Genomic DNA, 27,058 nt, shown 5'->3' on the forward strand with positions numbered 1-27,058 from the left:
TACCCAAAAAAAAAAAAAGAAAAGAAAAAAAAGAAAACCTTTACGGTCCAAAGAGCACGAAAATGAGCTAATTGCTTGCTGTTGGTTTTTGAGAACGTTGGAGACTGGCTCTGCAGGAATGCATGATTACCGGTTTCAATATGCAATGAATTGAGTACAAGGCCCTTAAAATACTTTGAAGTGTAAAAGTAGCTACATGTGGATACGTGTGATCTGAAATAAATCCAGAAGTATGTAATCCAGTTAAGAACATTTTCTCCTGGTTTGCCATGCCTAATGCTCAAGGAAAAGAGAAGCTTCTGCATAATTGCAAAAGATTCTGGATTGTAAGTAAAAGCAGTTTTCGTCTTTTTTTTTTTCAAGTTTGTGATAACTATCATAATAGAACAGAGAAACTTCTACTGCCACATTCACAGTGAAGCACCAGTGTCCCTGACTCTCCAAAATAGCTTTTGATCCAAGTAAATCCTCCCTATCCTTTCCTGCCTTTTCATACACACTCATCATAACTAACCAGTTCCTTTAGGCCCACTACTAGCGCCTTTGTTCACGCAAAGAAGCACCAAACTATGATTCCTCGTCTATCAATGCCGCCAATTCCGTGCGTACTTTAATTCCCTCTCCTTACTGCCTTTTACTCTTCTAATGTAGGTATTATAATGCACAGGGGTCTATCATTATATTTTATCTAGTTTCTAAGATCGAATTTTTCGGAAGTTTCTAGGATAGAATCTTATCTATTTTCCAATTTAGTTTTTTTTTAATGAATTATCTTATCTATGACTACTAGAATTCATCTATCAAATAAATCCTAGGCGCCATGAAGTTTTTCCAAATTTTGGTGTTTCTATGTGATATGGAGTCACTCCAAGGGAAAGTAAGATTCGGATTACCTTATTGATCGAATATCTCAAGACAAAAAAATTTGTTTGAGATTCGAATCACTCCACAAGCAATATTGATCAAGTCAAGCTTGAATGATTCTAAACATGTAATCTAAACTATAATGAGGAGAATTTTTTGACAATAAATCTTTTGGATTCACAGGATAAATTTTTAAGTGGGAGAATTGTTAAGTTGTAGAGCCTAATGTTTACACGATAGAATTTTTTAGAAAGTTCTTCATATTGAATTTTATGTAGTTTCTAAGATAGAATTTTATCTAGTTTCTAGGATAGAATCTTATCTATTCTCTGATTTAGTTTTTTTCATGGATTATCTCGTCTATAGCTAATGGAAGTTATCTATCAAATAAACCATAGCTGCCATGGAGTTTTTCCAATTTTCAGTGTCTCCACGTATATTTCTCCTTGGGTCTTCTCCCTTTTATTCCTCATGTTTGTGTTTTCTCTCTTTAATTTTTCATGTTCTTCATCTAGATCCAGCAATCCTAACAGTAGCCACAACCATAAGAAATATCGAGTTCCATGGAACACAAGGCAATGCAAATAGGTTCCAAGAAAATGAACCCAACTGATTCCATCGGAGTGTGGATGGAAAAAGGTACTTCTCTTGAGCTGTAACGGTTGTAGTTGAAAGAACTCAAGCCAGAAAGTTCCAATCCAATATTGAGTTCACTTTCTGCTATTCTGCAGCCGCTCCCCGTTCTTAAACGATGTTTCCCTAGATACTCCAACTCTTCTATAGCAAAAGACACTCCTTGAAGTTGGCATTAATTGGTGCTTCTAAAAACGATGAATAGGACACTCAGAAGCCCATGTCCAATTTGGTCATTCCAATTCCCTGCGTAGAGAAGAGTGCCTTCAGAACACCAACTTGTCTGATGTACTTCCCACTCTTAGATTTTGGTGATGACCCAATTTTAGGTCTAGCTTAGATGATATGATTGCTCCATGTAGCTTATAGATGATATCGTATCAATAGCAATAATGGAGAAATACGACTGAAAATTCACAGTTCTTCCTTCAACATGCCTCATTCCTTTCTAGAACAAATCAATAAGCCTTCAATTGTTAATGTGGAGCGGGGCACTTGATTTTCTCCGATACCGATTGTAACTATTCTAATCAGTTGGTAGAATAATAATGGTGAATGACACATTGAATCCATATCATCTTATGCCTTATCATAGGAATCAATATAATAATTGTTTTTATGATTATGATCCTTGCTGTTTCTATTTTTTTTTTCTTGCTTTCAAATCAAATAATTAACTTTATCTATGATTCATTGGAACAAAAAAATTCAGGCGGTGGAAATAAAAAGAAAAGGACTTGATGAAATGATTAGGGACTTTATTTTCATTATTTATAAATATATGTTTTCAATAGTATTTAGGGGTCTATCATTTTTTTCGTTATTATACTTGTAAAAGGCATGCAAGTTGCACTTTTTAATTATATTTCATGTTTATTCTTAAAACTTTTTTGACACATCGGGATAAATTTTCATTGTTGACGCTGATTAACCTGTTCCTTAACGTCCCCTCAGGATTGGGATCGACAGGGAGCAATTCAAATTTTCACGCAGATGTGTGGTTTTGTGACGATTCTCGCGGGTACTTTTCTTCTTCACAGAACAAAGGATATGGTTGAGGGTGGGTCCTCAGTTCCTCCTTCCATTGTTTTAATCCATATCAGTTTCAAAACATCTCATATTTGAATTTTTGTTTCATTACAGCTTCTTCAACGACACCATCTTTTTCGATGCGACATTCTAAACACGTAGAAGATGGTCGTGAGCTCGAAGCCATGCCACTTCAGCGTGAAACATCATTGTGATAAGATTATCCAGTCATGACTAAACTTGCCGCCATTTATGAATTCACTCTTATCATCATGTCACATTTTGTGCACAAATTTTGGGGAAAGGTACGGCAGCCACTGGCTTTGTGATCGTGAACATTGTTGATAGATTTGAAGGGAATGCAAGCCTGGTTGGACTACAGACGGTAATCTCGTTTCTTAGAGGAAAATGATTTGGAAGTCCCATTTTTTCTGTTAGGAACCTCTTCGTGGGTTGCAATTTTTGACCCATTGTTCTATATATACTATATCATATCATTCATTCGTATTCACAAAGAAATAGACTTTCTGAGGGATGTGTGGCTCATAGAATGGCTTGGTATAGCAAGTTGGAAGGACCATTTACATACATACTGATTATACTTCACTCATGTACTCACCCCCTTTTTCTACACTTCTTTCTTGATTTAATAGAAATTCGTTCTAGCATTGCCCAAATCATCATACCATGTCACATTCTTGTGTGGGTGAAAAGTTTGCAACAACAGCAAATATGAGGAAGAAACAAATGAAATATTCATCAACAATGTCTACTGTTCTAATATTTTCACAAAATTTTCCCAAATTGTGTGGGGGCGGGGATGGCGAGTGTGGTAGTGATAATGAAGGTGTTCATAAAGCTTCTGTTTTTTCATAGCTTTCGCAGGATGCTCAAAGCTTGGACATGGGGATATATCCTCTTGTAACGTATTTGTTTTTGGAAATAGAAGAATATTTTTACTCTCCCAAAAGCCTCGTATATCATTATAGCCCAACTCAAACTTGCAAAAGAAGCAAACAGTTTCGAATGAACAAATGAACTGACTGAACTCTGTATCCATCGGCTTAAGAGTATATAGAATTACACATTTATATTGTCACAGAAATGGTACAAATGAATTTAGAACAAATTTCCCTTACCACCAAAAGAAGCAATGAATCGAAAGTAAAACTGGCATTACTAAAACACTAGACCACCTCCCTGCCATCCTCCATGGAGATGCTTAGTAGTAACTGCATCGTCCAACTCTGTTCAACAATTTGTTGGGATACGATAGCTGAAAAATCCACAAATCTCAATTACAAAATTTGATGGAGTATATTGACTGGCAGGCAGAGAGTCCATGACTGTCGGACCAGAGGGCGATACATGCATATATTCACTAAGCACTCAAGGAAGTGTATGGCCAAGCGAATTATGTCAAAACCAGCAACCTCAAAAATATATATAACACATTCACTCAATTGCAGTTTTCTGAACAGTTCGCTTCTCATCCGACCTGTGACGAAACAATTTCGCTATTTTTCGTCTCTCGCAGTCCTACAAAAACAGGTTGAAGAAATTGTTAAATCAAAAAGGTTCCAGATTGAGCAATTTTTTGACAAGCCACGTGGATACTTTGCTAATAAATTTGTACTGAAAATTGATTGCTCACCTTGAACATATTAAGATAAAAAGGTTTTCCAGGATTCATCCTTACTAATTTCTGGTATGTATATGCAAAACTAAGTTGATCTCGGGGAGTAAATTTGTCGACTTCATTGAACCATAGACAAGAGAACAGATTAGACATTGGAGTGTGGGCCCTAATGATGAAAGATCCTTCAGGCACATCTGCATTTGTCGGCAGAGAAAAAAGACCAACGTCAATGAAATGAGAGTGGAGCAACAGGGATCACTAATTACGCGCAATCTACTCCCAAAAAAAAAATTAAAAATAACGAGACAGGAGGTTGTTAATAACATACTGCTGGGAAGAAGCCTGTTTGTGTCTGATGCATTAAACCTCTTCAATCCATCAGCCTGGTAAAATGCAAATTGTTCATCTATGGTACTATGGTTGTACTTGTTTAATCTCTTATTCTGAGCCACCTCTTCCCATACACAATGTCTGTTGTAGTGATTTGAAATGGCAAATTCATTTCCTTTTCGCCATAAGAAGTATTCCAAGATGAGGAGAGGGTCATATTGAAGACGCAACTTACTATCCAACCAGATCGAATACCTGAGAAAAATATGCAAAATATTAGATACAAGTATTGAATCTTGGACACACAAACTAACCATTTATTTAGATTAGAATTGAGCAGAGTTTATGGTAAGGATAATAGCACCAAGTTTAAACATCGTTGCATTTTCACCTTGCCGAAGGAAAAATTCGATGTGCCAATAATTTTGGTATTTTCCCAACTCTTCTCATATCAGTGTACGGTAAATTCTTTACCACAACAATCTTCCATAGGCCAATAAAACCCATTCTATCCACTGTTTGACCTTCTGATGAAAGAGTCTCCATGGTAACTTCATCCATAAACATAACAAAGCAGACATTTTTTCTTGAAAAACGAGTAACCTGAAACAGAGGCAAACTGGACTGAACTATAGAGTCTACCATTTCAAAAGAAACATATGGTCTGAATAATATTAGATTACTAGGAGCACATACTCATAGATCCTTGACTTACACACATGCACAAGCAAATTCGGGAAAAGATGTTCACAAGGAAAGAAAAGAAATCAACAGGGGAAGGAGAACACGGTAGATGCAATTAAAGAGAGCACTGAGAGAATCATGAAAAAGCTGGAATTTCATAAAGAATGAATACTCATCTCAAGATCTATCTTAAAAAAGTAGTCACCCAGTTTCCTTAAAAGCATGGCTTTCCAATTCTGTGATATATGACCAATGACATATAATATGAGACCATCATATGCATTGGACAATAGTTTGATCATGGATAAGCAGTTATTGGAGAAAAGGTAGATTGTACAATCAGGACCTATCATCTGTCGTTTTTCAAATTAACTCATTATATGCAAACTGCAACTTGAAATTCCTAACTAAAAAAAAATATATATATTATACCGATTTCCCAGTTGGTGATCTCAGGCGATCTGAATTCCCGAATATACAGGAGATTACGGCAATGTGGCATCTACTGATAAATTTGGAATCATCTTCTGCCAGATCAAATCCCGTACTTGCAAAACTCTTAGGACCTTTCACAAAGCCACAACTAATGTTTTTATCCTGTGCATAGAATGCTGCTTGACGTTCTTGCAAAGTTTGATGCCCTGCAAATCTAGGCATCCATTTTTCTTCATTGCTAGGCTCTTCCTCTGTCTCGATGTATTGCAAAGTAAATCTAACAAATTTTTTACTTTCTAAAGGTTCAAGAATTTGTGCCGTAGAGTTTAAGAACTTCATCTCACATGATGAACCTGCCAGTTGGGGTCTCAAAATATCATTATACGGAACGTTTTATTTAGATCCTATCAAACAAGTAGAAAAGTAAAATGTCACGTTCCGGTCATCAATGTATAATACTAAAGCTAAGCTTAATGCACATCAACATTACTTGCCCATGATGCATATGGCTGAGTTAAACGGACTCCAAACCTAGAAAGAAGCTGTTTTACAAACGATACATTAAACCCTCCATTTATTAGAGAGCAGTACCTGAAAATTTTTGATGCTTTGGCTTCTTTCTCAGATACAATTTTGACCTCTTTGTATGCTGACCATTAGTGACACTAACATGTTTGGAATTTTTGTTAACCGCATCAGAATTTTTGGAATTTGACTTATAATCCTCGTCCAATGAATGGTTGGAAGCCTCAACATTTTTTTCACCATCCTGCCAATTCTTGGTTTCTCCATTAAGCATATTGAGGGATTTCCTATGGTCATCATTGAGGGATTTTCCAGTCTCAACAACATCAAATGATTTCCCAGAGTCTTCCTTTGTCGAACGTGCTGCATCAGATTGGTCCTCTTTCTCGTGTTCTGTATCACTGTCTTCATCCATAGAAGGATTTTGATTATCACTTCCATTATCATACTCATCATCTGTGTCAATAATGTCATTCCAATTTTCCAAATCATCTTCATCAGCTACCTGGTCATCTTCATTTCCATCTTTTCCCAATTGACCTGAAGTCTTTATCGAAGCCTCATACTCAGCTTCATACTTCCTCAGCTCCTTTCGCCCAGCTTCATTGTACAGTCCATGAGAATGATCAAGGAGTGATTCTCTGTGGCCCTCACTCACTTTTGCTGGAACATCACCCTTGTCAGTATCCTTGTTGGTAGTAGGCACATGTTCCACTGCATCCTCGTTGTAATCTTGGTCCCTTCTTCGATCATCCCCATCCCAATACCTTGAGTCACGGCCATGTGCAACTAAACCTTTACCAAACCTGACTTTGGTTGTCTCTGTTCGAGTAACATTTGCAAGGAAATCAGGGTCGTTCTTGAAGTCATCATCCTCAGCGTTGGAATTGCTAATGTCTGCATCAATTTATTATCAATCAGTTAAAGGCTACCAAGATTTCATAAGGATTACTGTAACTAGAAATTAACAGAAATCAACTATGCAAACAAAACAACTGGAGCGGCAAAAAAAACGTGGCTAAACAAACAGACCATTATTCAAAAGATTTAACATCTGGATTGCACATAAGTTCACTAAGCAATCCACTGCAACAAACACATTCTAAACTGGGTGGGATAGAAAATAGTTATTTCAAAGTGACCATTAGGTATGGACGTCGGGGGGAGGGGGATGGGGTTGGGGAATAGAAAGTGTTGCCAAGTGCGTGAGGACTAACTGATATCATTTCCAATTCCATACTGCAAGTTGCAAGCTCTTCTCCTACCTTCTTACAATGTTTTTTTTTCGCCGCATAGAAACTCAAAAACCAGAGAGGAGAAAGTAAAACAGACCTTTGGTGTCCCTCAATAAAAAGTAATAAGCTAAAGCGGTGAGGACAAGAACAAGCGAGAGAGCAAATATAATTGCCCCAACCGAGATCCCTCTGCCCTTATCGGAGCGAGCTGCCCTACGAACCCTAGCCTGCTTATACGGCGTAGTACGAATTCCGACCGCAACGTGATCGCCAACGCCATTGTTAGTTGAATGGAGCGCATCATGAGCCCTTGGTCCATACCTATCCGTCCCCGACTGCCTGTGCTGAGCCATTCACATATTCAATCATCCAATCCCAGCAATCTAGCGCTCCTCTAACTCGAACAGGATAGAGTGGAGTTATTCAATTTTGCCCAATTCGGAGGGACAAAGAATATCACAAGAAATAGGGGAAATGAAGTGTCAGGAGTAACTCGACAGATCTGAGATTTGAGAGTGGGATTTCCAGATTGCTGATTTAGTTCGTGGTGTGTTTATCCATGGCGGATGGGAGATGGAAGGAGGGAGATAACGGAAGTCGTTTGGTTTGAATTGAAATGCTTTCGAATTCTCTCACCCAACTCTGCAATCGTTCATCGACAAATAACGCTAACCCATATGGCTTAGAAGTTTTAATAATTTAAAATCCAAAAAAATTACGACCATCAGCCTTAAAAATAAAAATCAAGAAGGATCCATAACACAGTTTGTGAATTTCATAGTTAAAATTTCAATAAATTTACACCGTTTATGGGATTGGTCGAGTCCTATTTTGAATCTAGAAATATTATGAGTTACAAAGGAAGGTCGTTATCTCTATTGGTACGAGACATTTTTAAAAAATTAAAAGAAAAATTAAAGTCATAAGAACAAAATTGTTTTCCATGACTAACATATAATGATAGTGATTATGCAGGAGATGATGTAGATGACAAGAAAACCACTTTTAATTATGTGTTTCTACTCTGTAAATAAGCTATGTCTTAGTCCCAAAAAAAATAACATGTAGTTATTTTGTCCATTACTAAAGCAGGATTTGTGGCAGCTACCTCTTATTATTGTCTAAGAGGTGTGGATGAGAAGAGTATTGAAAAAGTTCAGTCATTTTCAAGATAGATGTATCACTATGTTATGCGATATCATTAAGCTATCCAAGAATCTAATCATGCATAGATGCAACAAACACATTAATATAAGATTTCACTTCTTAAGTGATTTGACATTATGTTAGGTAAGAACCATTTGTAGATATTATAACAAAACTATTTAAGTTGGATCCATTCATAAAACTTGTGAGTCAATAAGTACGTGTATAGTGTCTTTGTATGAGTTGGTTGATTGAGAGATGAGACAATGACCTAATATTGTGTGTTATGGGGCCATATTAGAAGTCTCCTCTTCTTTATTAATACCTACCTTTCCATACACATTTCAAACGCTCAAAAAATCGTCGTGAGCCACCGCAAGAGAGGATATCTCTCCGCTGCAGAGTCCATCTCCGGGGCGAATCCTCGGAGCCGATCCGAGCCTCGATAGAAGTCCAGTGTTAGCGGAAGGTAGGGCGAGAAAACCATGGCTTAACCACATGATGGATACAGATATGCCCTGTCTCTTCCACTTGTTTTTTTTTGTATGGACAATTCTCAGTCTCAATGAAATCTTTTGACTTCCTTACTTGATGTTTATTATTATTATTATTATTTTAACGAAAATAATCAGTAATTGAAGAGTATCGTTGGACGGCAGACTAATATGAAATTGACACGTGGGATTTGGGTGAGTAGTTAAATTTGTCTCTCGTGATAATTACTCCTAATTTCTTATAGTTTAATTGATGGTTAGAAATGTCAATAAAGAAAAAATAATTAATTATGAGATCCAAATCTTTTATTGGATGTATTATTTTGTTTGAAGTAACGAATTTAATGTGTTGAATTGGATTATTCAATGCCTCACTAATTATTATAATGAGGAAATTTTAATCATTAATTTTTTTTAATTAATAAAATGGAGTGAATTTGAATCTATAACAAAGATATATTGATACCAAATAAACTAAATTAAGATTAACTTAAAACATAAACCCGCGTTGGCAAACAAATTAAAATGAAGCTTATTTTAGAAGGAAAAAAAACCCCAAATAATAATAATAATAATAATAATAATAATAATAATAATTCAGGTATATATATACTACAAACAAATTTCTGAAGAAACTTGAAGTGGGTTTGTGTTTGTGTGCTCAAATTCTCAAATTCCCCGAATTCTCAGACAGAGAATGTGAAGAATCGGAGAGAATTAGCGGCGATGTTTCAATCTTCTCGCCGGACTCGTTCTTTCTCTTCTTCTTCCTCCTCCTCCTCCTCCTCCTCCTCCTCCTCTCGCGGTTCTTACTATTTTCCCGATGACTCTCCGCTCTCCGCCGCCACTCCGATCCGATCATTCTCCGGCAGCATTCCCTTTTCCTGGGAGTATTTACCCGGAATCCCCAAGAAACAGTCTCCAGCGAGGCTTCGGCTAGATTCCGCCTCTCCTCTGACCTTTCTCCTCCCCTTGCCTCCCATTTCCACCGCTCTGCCGTCCTCCAAGCGCTTCGGATTTCACGACTGGAGGAAATCAAACCGCCAAAATTCGCAGCGAGATCCTTTCTTCGACGCCTTCGTCGAGTGCTCTAAAGAACCTTCCGCCGCCACCGCCGCTGAGCAAGACCCGACTGCCGAGCTCTGGAACAGCGGCAGCAATGGCAAAGCGGTTTCGAGAAGCCTGAGCGACCGATTCGGATTCTTGAATCCGTACTCTTCTTGCAAACGAACCTGCAGCGTTTCGGAATCCATCGTGTATCGCCCGAGAAGGGGGAGGAGTTCGTTCGATCTGCTAAACCACCGCAGCGGTGGGTAAAATGCGGCCATAGCCTCCGCCGCAGAGGGGCGTTATTGGGTGGTTGAATTACACGTTTGTTTAGTTTAATTAATGTGTGTGTTTGTTGAAGTGATGGGTTAAATCGGAAATGGATAATGAAATGGGGTTTGTTTAATTGTTAAATTGGGTTAGAGCGCTGGAATTGTTTGTGAATTACGTCAAATTAGGAGTTGAAATCAGTGTGTTGTTTGTTATGTGTATTATTTATTTCTCTTATAATTAATTGTTCGTTTACATGTGACGCCTTCCCACTATGTTTTTGTAATCTACGATATCATCAATTTCCAAATTTCTCCTCTCTCTCTCTCTCTGTCTTACACAGTGTGTGTGATTAGATGGATTTAATAAGTTGGTCTTCCCATGAGAAGAGCTGACTTTAGGGTTGTTCAGCTACCACTCCACATCTACTTATAAATTAGCACCCAACAAATTTCTCTATTATTTATTATATTTACTTCTAAATACTTAACTTCTCCAACAACATTGTAGGGATTAAATTTTTATTTATAAATATTTTTTTAGCAAGCAAATATTGTCTGCTTTCATCGGTTACCTATCGTCATTAGTCACACGGTTTTAAAATGCATCTACTAGAAGTGGTTCCATATTATTGTAAAAAAATGCTTCATTCCCCTCTTAACTTATGTGAAATCTCATCATCCACCCTCTTAGGGGTCCAACGGACACACCACTTGATGTCTGGCTCTAATACTATTCGTAATAACTCAAGCTCATTATGAAATCTCATATCGGTTGGAGAAGATAACGAAATATTTTTTATAAAGGTACAAAAATCTCTCTCTAACGAACATACCTTGTCCGGTGTCCGGAAATAGAATGGATATTTGTTTATAATAGAGTGGATAAATATTGTTTTTGGGTTGGATTTATGTTTTGTTTTGTTGTGTGTACAGTACTTTAGGGTGCGTTGGACCAATTGTTTTCATTTACAATAAATATCTAAATAATGGAATTTAAAAAAAGCAGAGGACACGAAGTGAAAGCCAAAGGAGCCATGATGAACACCATCACCCACCATTTTTTGTATCCCAACTCTCCATGACCTTTTTCTTTTATCTTTCTTAAATATATATATATATACACACACCTTAACTTAATTAAAAAAAAAAAAAAACAGGAAATCATTAAATATTAAATTATAAAGAACTCAATTTAAACACTTGATTTTCTTAAAGTTGTATTAATTAAAGTTCAAACAAGTCATAATTATTCTTAATTGATTTCACTTGAAATCAAACTCAACATGGTCAATATTCTTCTCTTGAAATTTTACCCAAGTAACCAATAAAAGTAGTCATGTAATTCTTCTTAAATTATTAGAGAAATAAGTGAAAAAAGGAATAAAGAAAATTGCTTATGTTAATTATGCATTAACAAATTAAAAGCTGAATTCCAACCAAAAATAAAAAATAAAATAATTGGTTTATTTAAAATATTAATTGATACAATTATTAATTTTATAAGTAAGAATAAACAAGCTTTCTTTTTCTTTTTTTAATGCTCTTCTAATTTGATTTATGTTATATATCAATGAGTTATCCTATAATCCAGATAGTGCGTGGCATATAGTGGGCGACAAAATCTCTGTGCTGATCGACAGCAATTATAGTTTTTTTTTTCTTTTTTTCCTTTCTTTTTGTAATACAATAATTCAAATTTCGCATAATTCATCGCAACTTTAAAAATTATATAAAAAAAATTAGATTCGCAAATTTAAATCTTAATGATTTATTAAACACTCTCATAAATATACATTTAACTTTATTTATTCAAGTAAACAATACATAAAACTTGTAATTTGAAATTAGACCACCAAGTCTCCTACTCAACAATAATAATAATATTACAAAATGAAATTTAAAACAGTTTTTTATTTTAAAAAAAGAAGAAAAAAATCAAAATTTTATTCGTTGAGGTAATACATAACGTTGTCCGGTATTTTTTATTTTTTTTTGGGTTAGTAATTATTATATAATTTATTTTAACTGACCAAAAAAATATTAAATGAGCAAATTTAATTGAGATGGGGACTGATTGAAGGGAAGCACGTGCGAGACAGCTAAATGTGTGAGAGCGAATGCACCTTCATGTTCCATTTCTATTAAGCAATCGCCTTGGCAACAAGGGAAGTACGGCCATTTTAAGAAAAATATATAATAATAATAATAATAATAAATTAGTACCGGGGACCCTCTTCATATATTCAGATCTGGCCGACGCTAAGAAGAAGTAAAAATATATTTTAATCATTAATTACCATATTTTCTTTTTTTAATTCGAGAATTATTATTATTGTTATTATTACTTTATTGGATTATCAGACTTTTTTTCCGCATTGTTTCCGATTTGTGGTCGGAGCAGGCACATTCATTCTCGAGGGTGTATCTCTCAGCGAATCAAAGGAACTCCGATTTTCCTTCTGAGAGATGGAAGCTGATGTTTCCATTGATTTATCTAAACCCTCGTAAATCTGTTCTCCGTTTCGATCTCTATCCTCTCCTTTTTCTCTCTCGCTGATTCGTGTTCTTGGATTCATGGCTTTGAGTGCTGCGAATCCAGGTCTTGCGTTTTTGTTTATGCTTCTTTTGGCTGGTTGTTGCGGCTCCGCAGCTAATGTGGTATTGATTGGGACCAACCTTACTCTTTCGATCGACTCCATTGAAGCTGATTTTGGTTAGTTTTGTTTTTCCTTTCTGTTTCAGCCTTTGCCTGCTCCATTCAACTTTAAAATTTTGACGTGTTAATTGTGTTGTGTACCGGTGCGTACTTTGATTGAATGTCTGTGCTCTCGTAATCACTAGTCGTTGTGACTTGTGCCGCCTATAAGCAAGGATTAATTTTATGATTTAAGATTCTGTCAAATAGTAAAAGGTGATTTAGGAAAGCTATTATGTTTAGAGAAGATAAAAAATATGTACTACAGGCTGCTTATGGGTTCTGGTTTTTCTGATTTCAGCTCCTACAATAGCAAGTTCTGGGGATCCTGGGGTGTTGTATCTGGCAAATCCTCTTGATGCATGCGCCACATTGGAAAATAAAGTTCAGCTGCCTGTAACCAATAGTTCACCATTTGCGCTTATAATTAGAGGAGGATGTAGCTTCGAGGATAAAGTGAGGAGAGCCCAGGTGGCTGGATTTAAAGCTGCAATTGTATATGACAATAAGGACGGTGGTGGCCTCATTGCGAGTAACGACTTTCTACACTATTAACTTCATGCCCGTTCTCCATTTGTGGAAGTGAATGACTTCTTTTAACTATGTTTCTGTTGCTTTGCATGCTTCAATAATTCGATTTACTTGTAGTGTAGATATTGAATTAAATTTATTAGTGACAAATATTTTCTGGAAAAAATAGCCCTTTTTCTAAAGGATCTTGTCTAGAAGACTCCAAACAACAAAACCACCATGGGTTGGCTTAGTAGTCAAGAAGGAGGGACTGAGTTTAAGCCATGATGACCACCTATCTAAGATTTAATATCCCAGGAGTTACCTTGATGACCAAATGTAGTAGGGCCAAGTGACTGATGAAGATAGTTGAGTTGTGCAAAAGCTAGTCCTGACACTAACGAATATGAAAAAAATCCAAACAACATGATCTAGTGCCTTTCCAAACTTGATTTATCAATCTTAACTTTGTGCCCATACTTGGTTTTCAATTATAAGGTTTATTCTTTTACGTTTCTCTTGGTTTTCTACTCTGCTAATGGGTATTAGAATACATTGTATTGCATGCATAAGAAGAAATGTTTTGAAAAGTGAGCTGCTTTATGCACTGTTCTACAAAGACACTGAGTTTTTTGAAAGCTTGAGGATTTTCTGGTCATAACTTTGAAGAGGTTTACAGTGGCAGGGAGCTCAGCTGGTATTAGAATACATGCTGTATTTGTTACTAAATCATCCGGTGAGACATTGAAGAAGTACGCAGGCTCCGCTAACGTTGAGATATGGATAGCTCCAAGCTTTGAAAACTCTGCATGGTCCATCATGGCCATCTCCTTTATTTCTCTTCTTGCAATCTCTGCAATGCTTGCTACTTGTTTCTTCGCTCATAGGCATCGAATAAGACGAGGACATCCTCGATCTTCTCATGCTCGAGAGTTTTGGGGCATAAGCAGACGAGTAGTTAAAGCAATGCCAAGCCTCATATTTACTACTGCTTTAGAGGATAATTGTACGTCAGTAACATGTGCCATATGCCTTGAGGACTATACTCCTGGTGAAAAACTCAGAATTCTACAATGTCATCACAGTAAGTTCACTCCTTTTCTTCTAAAATTTATATTTTATTGTTATGTATATATATTGCATTTATAGGAATACTAGTTATACTCCTTGTTATGGTGCGTTTGGTCCTTGTTTCTTTTACTTTCCTTTTCATCTATAGCTCAGAGGCCCAACTTTTGCGAATTCAAGTTTATAATAAATGAGCTCTTAATCTTTACCAAAGGAGTATAACTAAGGCCTTAACCACAAATCCACCGAATTCTTGTTCCTACTTAAGGCCTGAGAAATGTTGCCTTTTGCATCTCTGGTCTCATTCCTTTCAAAATCATGTCTGAGAGATTCTTTGTTTAGTGGGATGATTTAGATGTCAATATTTTTCATCTTATCTATCCTTGAGATGAACTCCCAAGGCAATGTTCCATCCCCCATTGCTGCCCTCCACGTTTCCTTGGCACAGGAGCTTTCCTTGTTTTGTGACACTACAAAAAATCTAGGAAAACATCATTAGGGCTGAGAGCCTGAGACTAGTAGCCAGGGTTTCAATCCATACCCTCAAAGCCTTTTATTATTCTTTTATCCCTTAATGGACCGTTTATCTCCTGAAAAGTAGGTTATGTGCTCATTTTCAGTTTAATGATATAAAGAGAGGCTTCAGCCTACAAGGGCAGTCCCATTATCTAAGGCCTGTGGTCTCTAAGTAGCACGTACATATTGCGAGCTTAATATGAAAATCCCTTGTTATCTATGAAGAAACTAATAGAGTTAGATAGGGCAAACTAAATGTGATCCTTTGGGCGGACATGGACTTCATACCCGGTTAGGTTTAAAGATTAGAGAGTCGTGCTCCACCAATATATAAACACACACACACACACACATGCAGAGGCTTCAAAAGGAGGTCGAAGCTTCATGATTCTCTGACCATCTACTGCTTGATGTTTTCATCTCAACGTGAGCAGTTAACCATGTTTCTTTTTCCACAAATACTTCTTACCACCTGATCTTGTGGCAACTATGATATATTCAACGGGAATCTCTAAGGTTATTTTGTCAACAAAGTCTCATTTCTTTTCATCAAATATCCAACCCCAGTTCACCCCATTCAACCACTAACTAGCTAAGAATTCTAGTAGTTTCCTTCAACCCTGTGCTTACAGGATCAAGATTGCACAAGTAGTCGTTATGCATCTTTTTTCCTTCTCTTTTCTTTTGTCATGCTATACTTTGCTTACATGTATACCTGCATTTGTTTCATATATAATGATCTAGCTAACCACCTGTGATTGGTACTGAAAATAGTTTAATTGTAAATGATTTCAGAATTTCATGCCTCCTGTGTGGACTCTTGGCTTACTGCTTGGAGAACTTTCTGCCCGGTCTGCAAGCGAGATGCAAGAACTAGCACCGGTGATCCACCTCCTTCAGAATCCACTCCATTGCTTTCAAGCATTTCTAGCTCTTTCGCTTCCTCCTCAATATTATCTTCTGCGAGATCATTACCACCAAGCTCTGCCATACAAGTATCCCTGTCATCAAGATCACTTTCGGCATCTCGGAACCACTCTCTCTCTACCACACCTTACCTTCAGCATTCTGTTAGATCCTCCTTCTGCCCATCTCCATCCCAGAGATCAGTGGAACTCAGAAATGCATCCTCCCAGAGATCTTATACTTCGCATTTGCTTTCACCATATTCCTCGTGTTACCCGTCCATATCACCTTTACACTCAAGATACATGATTCCGCTTATTCCGAGTCCAAGCAACACCTCACCAAGCATAATAGGCTCTTCCAGTCATCAACATAATCCCTTGCATATAAGCGGGTCAGCTGCAAGTTTTTCTCCATTTGCTTCAGCTCAGTCTCTTCCTGAATGCTGATACGGGCGCGTCGAGAATCTTTTGTTCAAAGATATTGGCATCCTTTTTATGTAGAGGTTCTTCGGGTATGGTTGAATTATGGCATATCATCTTGTCTGTAAATCAATTCCTTGGTTCCTGTATGGCTCGCATCATTGTATATTCTTTCATAGGATGGCTCCATTTCTTTGGGAGTTGTAAAGTGAAGCAGAGTGTATACTTCTGGGGTGGGTTTGAAGTTCTTTTATGGATCATGGGATTAGATACACGGGGGACTTAGCTTAACAACTGATCAGGATGCAATATATTACCGCTTCTCTCTCCCTCTTCCTTTCTTGGAGGCCTGAAAGGATCGGTTGAACACAATTATTTGAAAAGGAGCTTCTGTTTTTCCACATACATCAATCTTTGCTTATTTATATCTTTTTTTTCATTGGTTTATTATTTTCTTTGAATTGTAGTGGCTGATAGGGGGAGGGCTTTTCTCTACATCAGGGGAAAATGGACTGTGATATCCTTTAGAATATGGACGGATGGGTTTAGGTAGCCAGCTTTTTACAAAAATATCAACTGTAATGAGATGCTTCCAACTAAAAGAGCCAACATGAGCAGTATCTATCTGCATAAGTCAATTCTTCCAACTAAAAGAGCCAACATGAACAATATCTATCTGCAGAAGTCAATTCAATTCGATTGATCCAGAAACCTAACTGTTACAAAGTAAAGCATAAAAAGCATACATCAAATATAAGTTCACTTTCGCAAGGGGTAAAGCGCTTGGGAACAGATCACCAAAATACACATTTCATCAGTTATTTTATGGCTCCCAAGATACTTTTATGTCTGATTCTTGTCAATATCTGCTTCCCTAAGCCGTTCAAAGGTCATGCTAATAATTAATTCACCAAATTTCACATTCAATCTTCCTTGTCACCAGCCCTGTACTCAGTCCTTTCAACCTGTGAGGTAGAGCTGCCACTAATTTGGTCAACCTGATCCTGAGCAGGAGTATCGACTCTATGATATTCGTTATCATCTTTCGTGAGGTATTGGAAAAGCATTACTATAGCAACTATAAATACAATGATGTATACACTCCAGGTGCCTATCATTGAATTTATGAAGCCAATAAATGAAGGACCTGCAACTCTTCTTTCTTCAGTTCTCCCTTCCCTATATCCTTCAACAAATTTAGAAATTTCGGATGCATGGTCGTTCCCAATGATGCTTTCTGAACCAATAACCTATCAAACAGAAAAACAGAAAAACTACCTCAGTATGATATGTACATACATTCACGCATCTTTTATTTTATATTTGTGAGTGTTCGGGCCAGTTTATGCACACCTTGACTAATTTCATAATCTTTCTACCCATTAAAGAAAACTTGTTCTTCAGACTCAGTACATGCATGAGTGATTGAATGCTATCATATATACATGTCCAGTTATACTCATAGTTGGGCATGCATGCATGTTTGTCGCTATTCCTAACTAAAAACAATAACATGCTCGAAGGTTTAATATTCAGGGTGAATTTTAAGACAAATATTCAAGAAACTTTAGTTTGTCACGAGTTTTATTACCCTACGGCAGTACAAAAATTGTGAGCATATCCACTCAGACAAAGTCCTAGTAGTGTGACATCGTAACAGAGAAAAATCTAAATGTAGATGATTGAATGAACATGCTATACAGTATCATTTGCCTTCATGAGGGACTTACCATTAAGTATTCCTCCTCCCCATCCCAAATGATCATTTTTGGTAATGTGGTCTTCTTGTCCCCAAATGAATCAGCAAATTCTCCCCACTGTTTAGCCCCGACATAAGCAAACACCAAGTCACGATTAGCAGATGCAGCAGCCTTTAATAAATTGATCAAATTCTTTGTCTGGTCATCATCCTCATCCTTCACTATTGTGAGTGCTATTTTCCTCTCATCGTCCTTTAGTAGCTTAAGTGTGTCGTAGTTTATGGGCAGAACAAGAGGGAACAAGCTTTGTTTTATGAACTCCTCCAAGAATTTATCTGCACAAGTAAAATAGGAAGGCTTAAACAATTTTATCTAGCATGCATAACATATCGATGATGGAGAGACGAATCAACATTCAAGCACCTAAAGGGCATATACACAACTATATACAGAAGAAATGATATTGGGATATTCCTGGCAATGGATAAAAACTCAACCAGACATCTTGGTGTAAACAAGTAACAGATAAGAATTCAAGCAGTTGGGAACTTAGCCCCTTAAACAGTTTATACTAGGTATAGCATCCTGCATAACAAGGTTTTTACTCTGTCAATCCATTCTGATGACACGTGGATGTGAAACACATGCAAGGTAATAGTTGATAGACAAACCAACCTTCAAAGGGACCATAAAAAATGCTCCGTTCATTGTTGTAATTTGGATGGATAGAAACCAAGGAAGGGACTTTATCAAAATCATAAGATACCATGATATCCTCCGAGAATCCCTTGGCCACTGAAAACCAAGCTTTCTTCTTGTACTTGATAGCAAATTTAGAAATAATAGATTCATCTAAACCGAAACCCAAATAAATAGGGAAGTAAGGCCCAGAAGCTTCAACAAATTCATTAATCGACGAGTCTGACTCGAGAATTGAGACATCCGGGGCAACAAATTTCTTCAAATAACGGACAAGTAACTCTGCTTTCCTTGGTCCATAATAGTCTACTGGAACGCCATGCATGAAGATCTTGATTGTAGGATAGGCACTACAATTTAAAAAAACGTTTGTGGAGTTAGAAGAGAATCATAGTTTGCCTTTCGAATATAATTCAAGAACTGGTATTCAGTAGCAAACTCCCCATTAATAATGGAAATGGTCTCTTGGAGATTCGCACTAAAACTATGCATCTAATCTAAGAGACACAACCAAACTCCAAGCCTATTGAAAATAAACCCACATTGTTTACTACATCGGAGATGTGAATAAAAGGAAATAACATACTCAACGTCATATTTTTTAGCAAGACGAGTAAACTTGTCAGCATTCAGTTTTGCAAGAACTATAGGCTCCTTCAATTTGGCAAGCTGAGGCGCAGCAGCGTCCAACTACACAATTAAAAAAGATAATTAACCAAAGGAAATAATACTTATTTTGTGCATAATAGACCGCACTGCAGGGTGCGATATCTGTATTTTAGCCCGACGACAAGTTCCAAGAGACTCCAACAGCATTCAGCACATTAAAAAGAATATGGAAAATCACATGCAATAGAATGGCTGCAGAATAACAGCTGCAGTCCAAATAATGTACCGTGCTAAACGGAGCAAGAACCAAGAACACCTCATCCGGAAAGAACTTTACAAGTAAACTATCAAATTGTTGACAATGGAAGAAAATAGAGAGATTTTGAAGCTTATTGGTAATAGTAACCCAAAGCCAAGCGTCAAAATCTACAAACTGTGAATCATTGATGCACGAACAAATTTATTAAAGAAACCTCTACTCTTTCGAAGAATCATCTCCCTCGATATGAAGTGAGAGCCAACTTTACAGGAAACTCCTCCAAATTTTATTTGAATATTATGAAAATTCCACAACGAATTTGAAAGTGAAACTCACACCACAAGACTGAAGAAACAAACAATCCAGATCAGAAATCTCTTTACAATTGAGATTCTCCTGAAGATGAAATTAGGCCACTCAATTTGACCAGATGGAAGCCGACTTAGCACATCCATATATTCAAAATCCTCATCGCTACGAAGACAGTTCAATCGGAAAACATATATGTCACAACCTCCATATTATTGACGAACTGATTCAATACACAAATAAGTACTTGAAGTCCTATTCGATTCTGTTTAGTTGGCTCTACACATCCATATTAAGGTTTTAATAAAAATTACTTTGTTTCACCCATCTACGTATCCAAAGGGAGATCAAATGATAACAGAAACAATGTAACTAAAAGTGCGAATCCGACGAATAATCTAGAACAATGGAAGAGAAAATATGAGGGGACGAAGGTACCTCTGGAGAAAGACGCTTGCAGTGGCCGCACCAAGGGGCGTAAAAGTCGACCAATATGTAATCAAATGAAGAAATGGCGAGATCGAAATTGGATTCGTCGAGCTCCAACACCGTTCCATCCGCCGTGAGTGGCAACTCCGAGCTCGAAAAGGAAGAAGATGGCAGTGCTAAGATTGAAACGAGGACAATAACCACCGCTTGCCACGATCTCTGCATCTTCAGAGTGTTCAATTTGATGAGGATCACGATCTCGATCGCTCTCGTGGTTTCGATTTATTTCTTCTTCTTCGTTTATCAGCTGCTCATAGTACTGCCGAAGTTGCAAGTTTGATTCATTTCTAAGCAAGCAGATTTTGATTTGTGAGGTCTTCGAAATCACTTCCGAAGACAGAACTGCCTCCAAAACAATTTCGTTTTAATTCATTTCTTTTATTTTCTCATTTCCAAAATGTTTTAGTTTTTATTTTTATTTTTATTTTTATTTTAACAAACTTAATAAAGTGATAATAATAGTTTTCATTTTTTTAAATAGAGTGGGTTTGTTAGCCTTTGAAAAATAAATATTTTAAAGTGAAAAGTCCTTTTGTTTAACCTAATATTATTTAATTGCATTATTTATATTTGGGATGAAAATAAAATTACTTTAATTTTAACTGGGAGTATATAAAAACAAAATTTTACTATATTAAATTAATGAACTAAGTTTGCTTACACTGAGAGCATTATAGGAAGGACTGATATTTACATCTTTTGCAAACCAGAGAACTTGGATACTAAACTGTGCCTAGCAGTGAACCTTATACCAGGATTTATATCTCCCTTTGTAGTCTATGCCTTAATATGGTGGCTGGAACATGTCTGAACCTTTCATGGCTCGGCGGGTTCGCGAGGTCGGGTGGTCCAGAGGGAACTGAGAACACGGAGACGATGGAAGTACTCGCCTAAAGCGAGCAAGCCTTGTGCTGCTTGTTTGGTGGTTAGGATGTGAGACACTCTCTTCAAAGTTTGTTGCCTGAGATGGTCTGCCTGTTCAAGAAAAGAGTAACACACGCTCGGCTGACCGAGTGACAACGGTTCACAGTTCAGGACCGAAGCAAAAACTATTGTCATACACTTACCATACTCAGAAAGGCAAATCAAGTCCATTTGATGTGAAAGAAAATGCAGTACATTACCTGGCTTACAAAGCTCTCCAATGCTTCTAGTCTCTCCATCCCATCACCCATCTGAGAAATATAGCTTCCAAGAGGATCATTGGCAATGCTGAGGGATAGATTCTGGTGCAATTTTTCCATTCCCTGTGTGAGTGCGTCTTCGGCTTGCCGAGACGACTGATGCAACTTGTGGATATCGGCTCTTTGTTGTTCGTTTAACGGCCCGAAGTATGGCTTCAGAACCTGTCAGCATATATGGGAGGTTTTTCACCATCTAAACCAGGATCCTCATCTGTTATTTGGCTATATAATGCAAAAGGAAAGGGAGAACGTGCACATATTGGCATGGTAAAGTTCAATTTTCATTACGAAGTCGAATAAAAAGTTGTTACGTTTAGCAGCTCGGATGGGCGAAATCCCCCAATCCAGAGGAAAAAACGCTCTGCTGATGATCTCCATACTCCAGACATTAAATAGAATACATCAGCCTTTGCAACATTTGCCTTCATGCAAAACAAGTTGTGGTAATGGTTTAAGCTGCTCTCCACCAAAATTTGGAGTTCCATATCGGTTACATGAACTTGCAACGCTTTTCTCAGTTCAGTGACCTGCCTCTGTTGCTCCTCAACCCAGTGATTATACTCCATCTCAAATGCAGCAATCCCTGAAAGTTAAGTAGCAGAAATCTCAGATTGGAACCAGCGCTCGAGTTTTTTTCTTCTTTATCTAGATGAACATTACAACTCAGTTACACTTCTGTTTGTGTTTAAAGAGAAACAAAACCTGCTGTTGGATTGGCGAAGAAAGAAGGTACATTAAAGGTATGATGAAACCGCCCAAGCCTACCGCTAGCAGGTATTGTCTCGTTGGGTTTTCCCTTTCGGGCTTCTTTTCAAGGTTTTTAAAGCGTGTCTGCTAGGGAGAGGTTTTCACACCCTTTATAAGGAATCTTAGTTCTCCTCTCCAACTGATGTGGAATCTCACAATCCACCTCCCTTCGGGGCTTAGCGTCTTCGCTAGTACACCATTCGGTGTCCACCCCCCTTCGAGATTCAGCGTTCTCGCTGGCCCACCGCACGGTGTTTGGCTCTGAAACCATTTATAACAGCCCAAGCTCATCCCTAGCAGATATTGTGTTCTTTGGGCTTTTCTTTTCGGGCTTTCCCTTAAGGTTTTTAAAACGTGTTTGTTAGGGAAAGGTTTTCACACCCTTATAAAAAATGCTTAATTTCTCACTCCCACCAATGTGGAATCTCACATATGAGGTCACTTAGTCAAACTATAAGGAAAATAAGGAGGTACCAATTAAGGTGAAATTGTGTGGAGGTAAGACATGAAATCACAAACCTGGGTTTACCAATCCGCCGAATCCCAAGTGGCTGGTATCTACCACACAGCTTGTGTGTACACCCTGCAACACAGAGATATGCTTAATTGGGTACAGGATAGAAACTGTATAAGAAAAGGATGACCTCCATCTTACCTTCAGCTTGGTTCTTTCTAGCTCCTGCTCCAACTGTGCCAGCTTCAAACGGCTAGTTTCCAACTGCTGCACATAAACCTACAAGACAAAGTTCAATAAGTCCTCCAATCATATAATATCAGATATCAACAAAAACTTGTGCAAATGATCGTCTTTCAGCACCTTTTTCCTCATACGGCTTTTACGAGCTGCTTCTCGATTTTGTGCTAAACGTCTTTGAACCTGCATATGTTTATTGGATGATGTAAACAGAAGGTGAAGAAAACAAAGGAAGAAAATGAAGAGTGCACGAGAGAGAGCTGGTTCGCAGTCTATTCACCTTATCATCAATTGGTTTGTTCATTTCTTGACTGCTCTCAGGATGATCCATCGATTCAAAAGGAATTAACTCGGGCTACAAAGTCAGAAAACAAAAATTACTAGAATCCAACAAGATGATAACCTTGGAACTCAGGTTTTCTTACAAGAACAAAGATAGTGTTCTCACTTTATTGTCAACACAGTCGTCCACTTTTATAATAGGCGATAAAAGTGGACGACTGTAGGCAGTTCCCCATGAGTTGATCTGGTAAAATGGCTCATAGATACCCATATTTGAAGCATAGAGTTGAGTGGATGAAGAGCTCATACTCTGTTGACTAATCATAAGAGTAAAATGGACTGAAAAGATGGAAAAGGGAAACAATTAAGAACTGAAAAAGACAATTCAGCCATCCTTCAATTTCGAAAAAAGGGTATGCCATACAGAATAATTGATAGAATTGAAGAACCCCAACAAAAAAAAAAACAGGGGAGAAAACAATTGGATCTAGAGAAGTATTATCTAAGGAACCAATACAAAATATGGATCATTCTATAGAAACTATTGCAATTCTAATAGCATGCCTTCATTCAAAAACAAAAATAACAACTGGGTCTATGAGGAGAAAAGATCAAAAGAAGCAAACATGGATGAACACAGCTTCAAAGTCCCATCCCCTTACAATTATGAAAAGAAGGTTATAGCAAGAGACTCCCACATGTACTGCAAATCAATAACAAATAAACACAAGAAGATGGGCAGCAAAGCAGGGGGGAGAAAGGGATAAATTCAATTCTGAAAAAAAATATTCAAACCAGTCTTGAAGCGGTAGCCAAAGCCAGAGAAGAAGAAGAAGAAGAAAAGGAAGAACAGAGGTTTTGTTTCATGATGAAACAATTCGAGATACCTGAATCTAAGTTAAATAACAGTAGAAAATGACTACACAGAGGTCTGAAATAGTGGGCAGATCAAACCCGGTGTGGAAACGATGCCGCCTTCAAAAGATAATAAAATATGAAATGAAGTTCCTCGCTCATCCACTTCCCTATGAGTTGGAAAGAAACACAAAGAAATGAGAAAGCAACTCAACAATGGAAAAAAAAGGATAGAGAACCCATCACATATATATACAAGTTTATTTTTAACTTTTTCTTCATCCCGCCCACTCGGCTCCCTCTTCTCTTCCTCCCCTTTTTTACCTTTGTTTTTTAGCGCTAAATTCTACAGTCAATCAGCTGTTAACGTCGCTATGACCTCACTTTCCACCATTGGAGGGTTAAGGTTAAGCTACCTCGCCATCACAACTAAACGGATTCTCCAAACCAAAACCCCCCAATAATTCTACGCTATTTCTTACCCTACGCCTCTCTCTCCGTCGATCTAACGTGCATTTTCCGCCGACGTAGCCATTTCTGTCTGCCCGCCATGCATCTGCAGTCCCGAGGTTGATTTCTATGGCCGAAACTGCAAGTAACTTTTTGGAATAAACTTCTAAAGCTGCCCGGGCCCTGCCCGATTCGGCCATGAAATTTGGATCGTCCTTCCCTTATTCGAATCAGCATCGTCAACTCTTCTACTGAGTTCCGCGAGATCAAACGAACCATCCATTCCCGCCATAGATTCGAAGCTTTGAAGCTTCAAACAAAATCCTCGATGCCCTAATAGCCCAATAATGCTTCTGTTTTTTTTGTCTTTTAATCAAGACAAACCCAATAACAAGATTTCTCCAAACTTTCAAACTAACTCTTGATTTAAGCTTCTAAGCATTATATAATAAGGGGGAGTTAAGAAATATGTTAAATTAATAATAAAGCTATTAAATAAAGTAAATTAAACTTTGGATGATTAAGGATAGTTTTAATTAAACACTTGATGAGCAAGAAAAACACTGACAATTCAGATTGAAAGTAATAGAGAATTGAAGTTTTGAATCTTTGATCAACTGCTGAAACCGAATTGATTTTCATACACAAAAATAATGTTGAATATGTTATTTTCTGGAAAATAGTAATTTGTTGTAATAATGAAATATTCATAAAGGAATAAATAATATAAGGTTAACTAAAATTCAAACGTATATTTATTTGTCAATTTTTACCCATATATAATATTTTAAAAATTTTATTTCTAACCCGACATGAATTTATTTATTATTTTTAAATCAAACTTACAAATTTTATTTGACAAAATAAAAATAATAGGATTCAACTTTGATCTAATATATTATAATCAATTTGAAAGAGTTTTGATTTCTTTTATATTTTTCCATTTGAAGCAAAATATAAAAAAAGATGCTAAAATAAAAAATAAAAAATAAAAAAAAGCTTCTTTGTGCACTTATTGGATGGAAGAGCATTTCTCCATCCAATTTGGACTGACTCGTCCACCACCATCCCATCTTTTTTTTCTTCTCCTTTTTCTTTTTCCCTTCTTTTTTCCCCTTATCTCCTTGCGTCTTTATTTCTTTTCAACCGCAAATTCAATTAGTAAATAATTAAAAAGGAAAAAGAAAAAGAAAAAGAGCCCTTTGTTCAGGTGCCATAAATGTATGCATAATTCTTTTTATTTATATACAAAGGCAGCTTATTCGTTAAACAATTTTGTCCTTGAATCAGCATTATATTATAAAATTATTTTATTTTTAATTCAAAGTCAAAATATTAGTATATTTTTGTAAATTTTATCTACTTAGTTTATCAAACTATATCGTACTAATTAAATAAAATCTTATCCACTAAATATCCATTCATCAATAATATCAATAGGGTTTGTTTTTCCGGACATTAACAAGTTTTCTATAAATTAAAAAATGTATAATTTTAATTCGGGAGACATTTAATTTTATTCCAATTAAATTATATATTAAATTGATTGAGCATTTAATTGGTAAAATAGAGACTGTGAAGTAAATAAATGAGCTAGTGAAAAGGGGAGAAAAAGGGGAGAAAAAAAAGAAAAGAGAGGAAACAAGCTTCTTTTGCCTTTTATTTTCTTTTTGGGATATTTGTCATTTTCTTACGTCAATTAATAAATAATAATGCTTACAATGCAATGTCCAACACACACTTTCCTTTATAAAACACTTTCGATTTTATTATTAAATAACTTAATAACTAACTCGCTTTAATCTCTCTCCCTTGCCTCTTCTTTATTTACATTTACATTTACACCTTTTTTTTTATATAGGAAAAAAAACTAACGTGTACGGCTTGCCTGTTAGGGTACGCGTAATCTTTTAAAAATACATAATAATTTTTTCTACTATTTGGATTTTTATGGGATAAGAACAATGCTATTTATAAATCATATTTAAAATCTCATTAAATATTGACAAAATTTTAATTCATGAAAACTGAATCTTTATAATATACATTGTGACACGTTAAAGGATTAAATTATTAGTTTGGAGAGCATAGAAAGGAAAAGTGTATTATATTCTTTGCTACATATATATTGGTGTTATAAACACTTACATTATTAAACCAAGAAAACCCTACAGAATCTATCCCTCTCTCTCTCCTAATTTACAAACAGAATCTTTTCATATCCTTCATTGAATATAGAATATGGCACTTAATTAAATAATTATTAAATTCTTTGGGTCCCCGTTTTTAATTATTATTATATTTTTTTTTTTGCACGTGAAATTAATAAAT

General features: G+C 36.6%; 6 protein-coding genes across 10 annotated transcripts in view; 3 read left to right on the forward strand and 3 right to left on the reverse strand.

Annotated features, from left to right (window-relative positions):
• Nucleotides 1-3,203, forward strand: part of LOC111487158 (probable magnesium transporter NIPA4) — a 6,381-nt gene extending 3,178 nt beyond the window's left edge. For 2 of the 3 annotated variants that reach the window (XM_023134421.1, XM_023134422.1), the window contains 2 exons: nt 2,452-2,557; nt 2,641-3,203. In XM_023134421.1, coding sequence (XP_022990189.1) covers nt 2,452-2,557; nt 2,641-2,741 — 207 coding nt within the window. In that variant the 3' untranslated portion in view covers nt 2,742-3,203. The remainder of the gene's footprint in view (nt 1-2,451; nt 2,558-2,640) is intronic. The other variant, XM_023134423.1, reaches the window with a different exon arrangement.
• A 343-nt stretch (nt 3,204-3,546) lies between these two features.
• LOC111487097 lies at nt 3,547-8,090 on the reverse strand. Its single transcript, XM_023134329.1, has 7 exons — nt 7,472-8,090; nt 6,206-7,036; nt 5,612-5,967; nt 4,887-5,098; nt 4,494-4,750; nt 4,181-4,359; nt 3,547-4,065 (listed from the first exon to the last, which is right to left on the reverse strand). The coding sequence occupies exons 1-7, from the start codon at nt 7,725-7,727 to the stop codon at nt 3,982-3,984; spliced, it is 2,175 nt and encodes a 724-aa protein (XP_022990097.1). The 5' UTR covers nt 7,728-8,090; the 3' UTR covers nt 3,547-3,981.
• A 1,545-nt stretch (nt 8,091-9,635) lies between these two features.
• LOC111487739 lies at nt 9,636-10,641 on the forward strand. The gene has a single exon (XM_023135256.1). It carries the CDS (start codon nt 9,741-9,743, stop codon nt 10,329-10,331), a length of 591 nt encoding a protein of 196 aa, XP_022991024.1. The 5' UTR covers nt 9,636-9,740; the 3' UTR covers nt 10,332-10,641.
• Nucleotides 10,642-12,683: 2,042 nt separating this feature from the next.
• LOC111487039 (receptor homology region, transmembrane domain- and RING domain-containing protein 2-like) lies at nt 12,684-16,855 on the forward strand. Its single transcript, XM_023134255.1, has 4 exons — nt 12,684-13,046; nt 13,330-13,560; nt 14,218-14,622; nt 15,918-16,855. Exons 1-4 carry the CDS (start codon nt 12,908-12,910, stop codon nt 16,475-16,477), a joined length of 1,335 nt encoding a protein of 444 aa, XP_022990023.1. The 5' UTR covers nt 12,684-12,907; the 3' UTR covers nt 16,478-16,855.
• A 257-nt stretch (nt 16,856-17,112) lies between these two features.
• LOC111487041 (protein disulfide-isomerase 5-2-like) lies at nt 17,113-20,884 on the reverse strand. The gene is made up of 5 exons (XM_023134256.1): nt 20,465-20,884; nt 19,436-19,539; nt 18,826-19,199; nt 18,181-18,485; nt 17,113-17,700 (listed from the first exon to the last, which is right to left on the reverse strand). The coding sequence occupies exons 1-5, from the start codon at nt 20,678-20,680 to the stop codon at nt 17,374-17,376; spliced, it is 1,326 nt and encodes a 441-aa protein (XP_022990024.1). The 5' UTR covers nt 20,681-20,884; the 3' UTR covers nt 17,113-17,373.
• Nucleotides 20,885-21,130: 246 nt separating this feature from the next.
• LOC111487619 (transcription factor TGA7-like) lies at nt 21,131-25,107 on the reverse strand. Of its 3 annotated transcripts, XM_023135085.1 has the most exons (10): nt 24,760-25,107; nt 24,310-24,447; nt 23,589-23,761; nt 23,421-23,495; nt 23,264-23,323; nt 23,102-23,179; nt 22,966-23,029; nt 22,011-22,282; nt 21,640-21,861; nt 21,131-21,520 (listed from the first exon to the last, which is right to left on the reverse strand). In XM_023135085.1, the coding sequence occupies exons 3-10, from the start codon at nt 23,745-23,747 to the stop codon at nt 21,332-21,334; spliced, it is 1,119 nt and encodes a 372-aa protein (XP_022990853.1). In that variant the 5' UTR covers nt 23,748-23,761; nt 24,310-24,447; nt 24,760-25,107; the 3' UTR covers nt 21,131-21,331. The 3 variants fall into 3 exon arrangements, with proteins under 3 accessions (XP_022990853.1, XP_022990851.1, XP_022990854.1); XM_023135083.1 differs by lacking the exon at nt 24,760-25,107 and having other exon boundaries at nt 24,310-24,498; XM_023135086.1 differs by lacking the exons at nt 24,310-24,447; nt 24,760-25,107 and adding an exon at nt 24,218-24,279.
• Between the last annotated feature and the right edge of the window lie 1,951 nt (nt 25,108-27,058).

The sequence above is a fragment of the Cucurbita maxima genome, unplaced genomic scaffold, assembly GCF_002738345.1.
Source record: "Cucurbita maxima cultivar Rimu unplaced genomic scaffold, Cmax_1.0 Cma_Scf00012, whole genome shotgun sequence".
NCBI classification, from domain to species: domain Eukaryota; kingdom Viridiplantae; phylum Streptophyta; class Magnoliopsida; order Cucurbitales; family Cucurbitaceae; genus Cucurbita; species Cucurbita maxima.

Coding starts and splice junctions, on each gene's coding strand:
- LOC111487097 (XM_023134329.1), bottom strand. CDS start 7,727: ATGGCTCAGCACAGGCAGTCGGGGACGGATAGGTATGGACCAAGGGCT. Junction 7,037..7,471: donor TTTATTGAGGGACACCAAAG/GTCTGTTTTACT, acceptor AAATTGATGCAG/ACATTAGCAATTCCAACGCT. Junction 4,751..4,886: donor CGAATTTTTCCTTCGGCAAG/GTGAAAATGCAA, acceptor TATTTTTCTCAG/GTATTCGATCTGGTTGGATA.
- LOC111487041 (XM_023134256.1), bottom strand. CDS start 20,680: ATGCAGAGATCGTGGCAAGCGGTGGTTATTGTCCTCGTTTCAATCTTA. Junction 19,200..19,435: donor GCTAAAAAATATGACGTTGA/GTATGTTATTTC, acceptor TTTAAATTGTAG/TGCCTATCCTACAATCAAGA. Junction 18,486..18,825: donor TTTTTATGGTCCCTTTGAAG/GTTGGTTTGTCT, acceptor TTACTTGTGCAG/ATAAATTCTTGGAGGAGTTC.
- LOC111487739 (XM_023135256.1), top strand. CDS start 9,741: ATGTTTCAATCTTCTCGCCGGACTCGTTCTTTCTCTTCTTCTTCCTCC.
- LOC111487039 (XM_023134255.1), top strand. CDS start 12,908: ATGGCTTTGAGTGCTGCGAATCCAGGTCTTGCGTTTTTGTTTATGCTT. Junction 13,561..14,217: donor CGGTGGTGGCCTCATTGCGA/GTAACGACTTTC, acceptor AGAGGTTTACAG/TGGCAGGGAGCTCAGCTGGT. Junction 14,623..15,917: donor AATTCTACAATGTCATCACA/GTAAGTTCACTC, acceptor AAATGATTTCAG/AATTTCATGCCTCCTGTGTG.
- LOC111487619 (XM_023135085.1), bottom strand. CDS start 23,747: ATGATTAGTCAACAGAGTATGAGCTCTTCATCCACTCAACTCTATGCT. Junction 23,496..23,588: donor ACGACTGTGTTGACAATAAA/GTGAGAACACTA, acceptor CTGACTTTGTAG/CCCGAGTTAATTCCTTTTGA. Junction 21,521..21,639: donor TGGAGAGCTTTGTAAGCCAG/GTAATGTACTGC, acceptor TCACTCGGTCAG/CCGAGCGTGTGTTACTCTTT.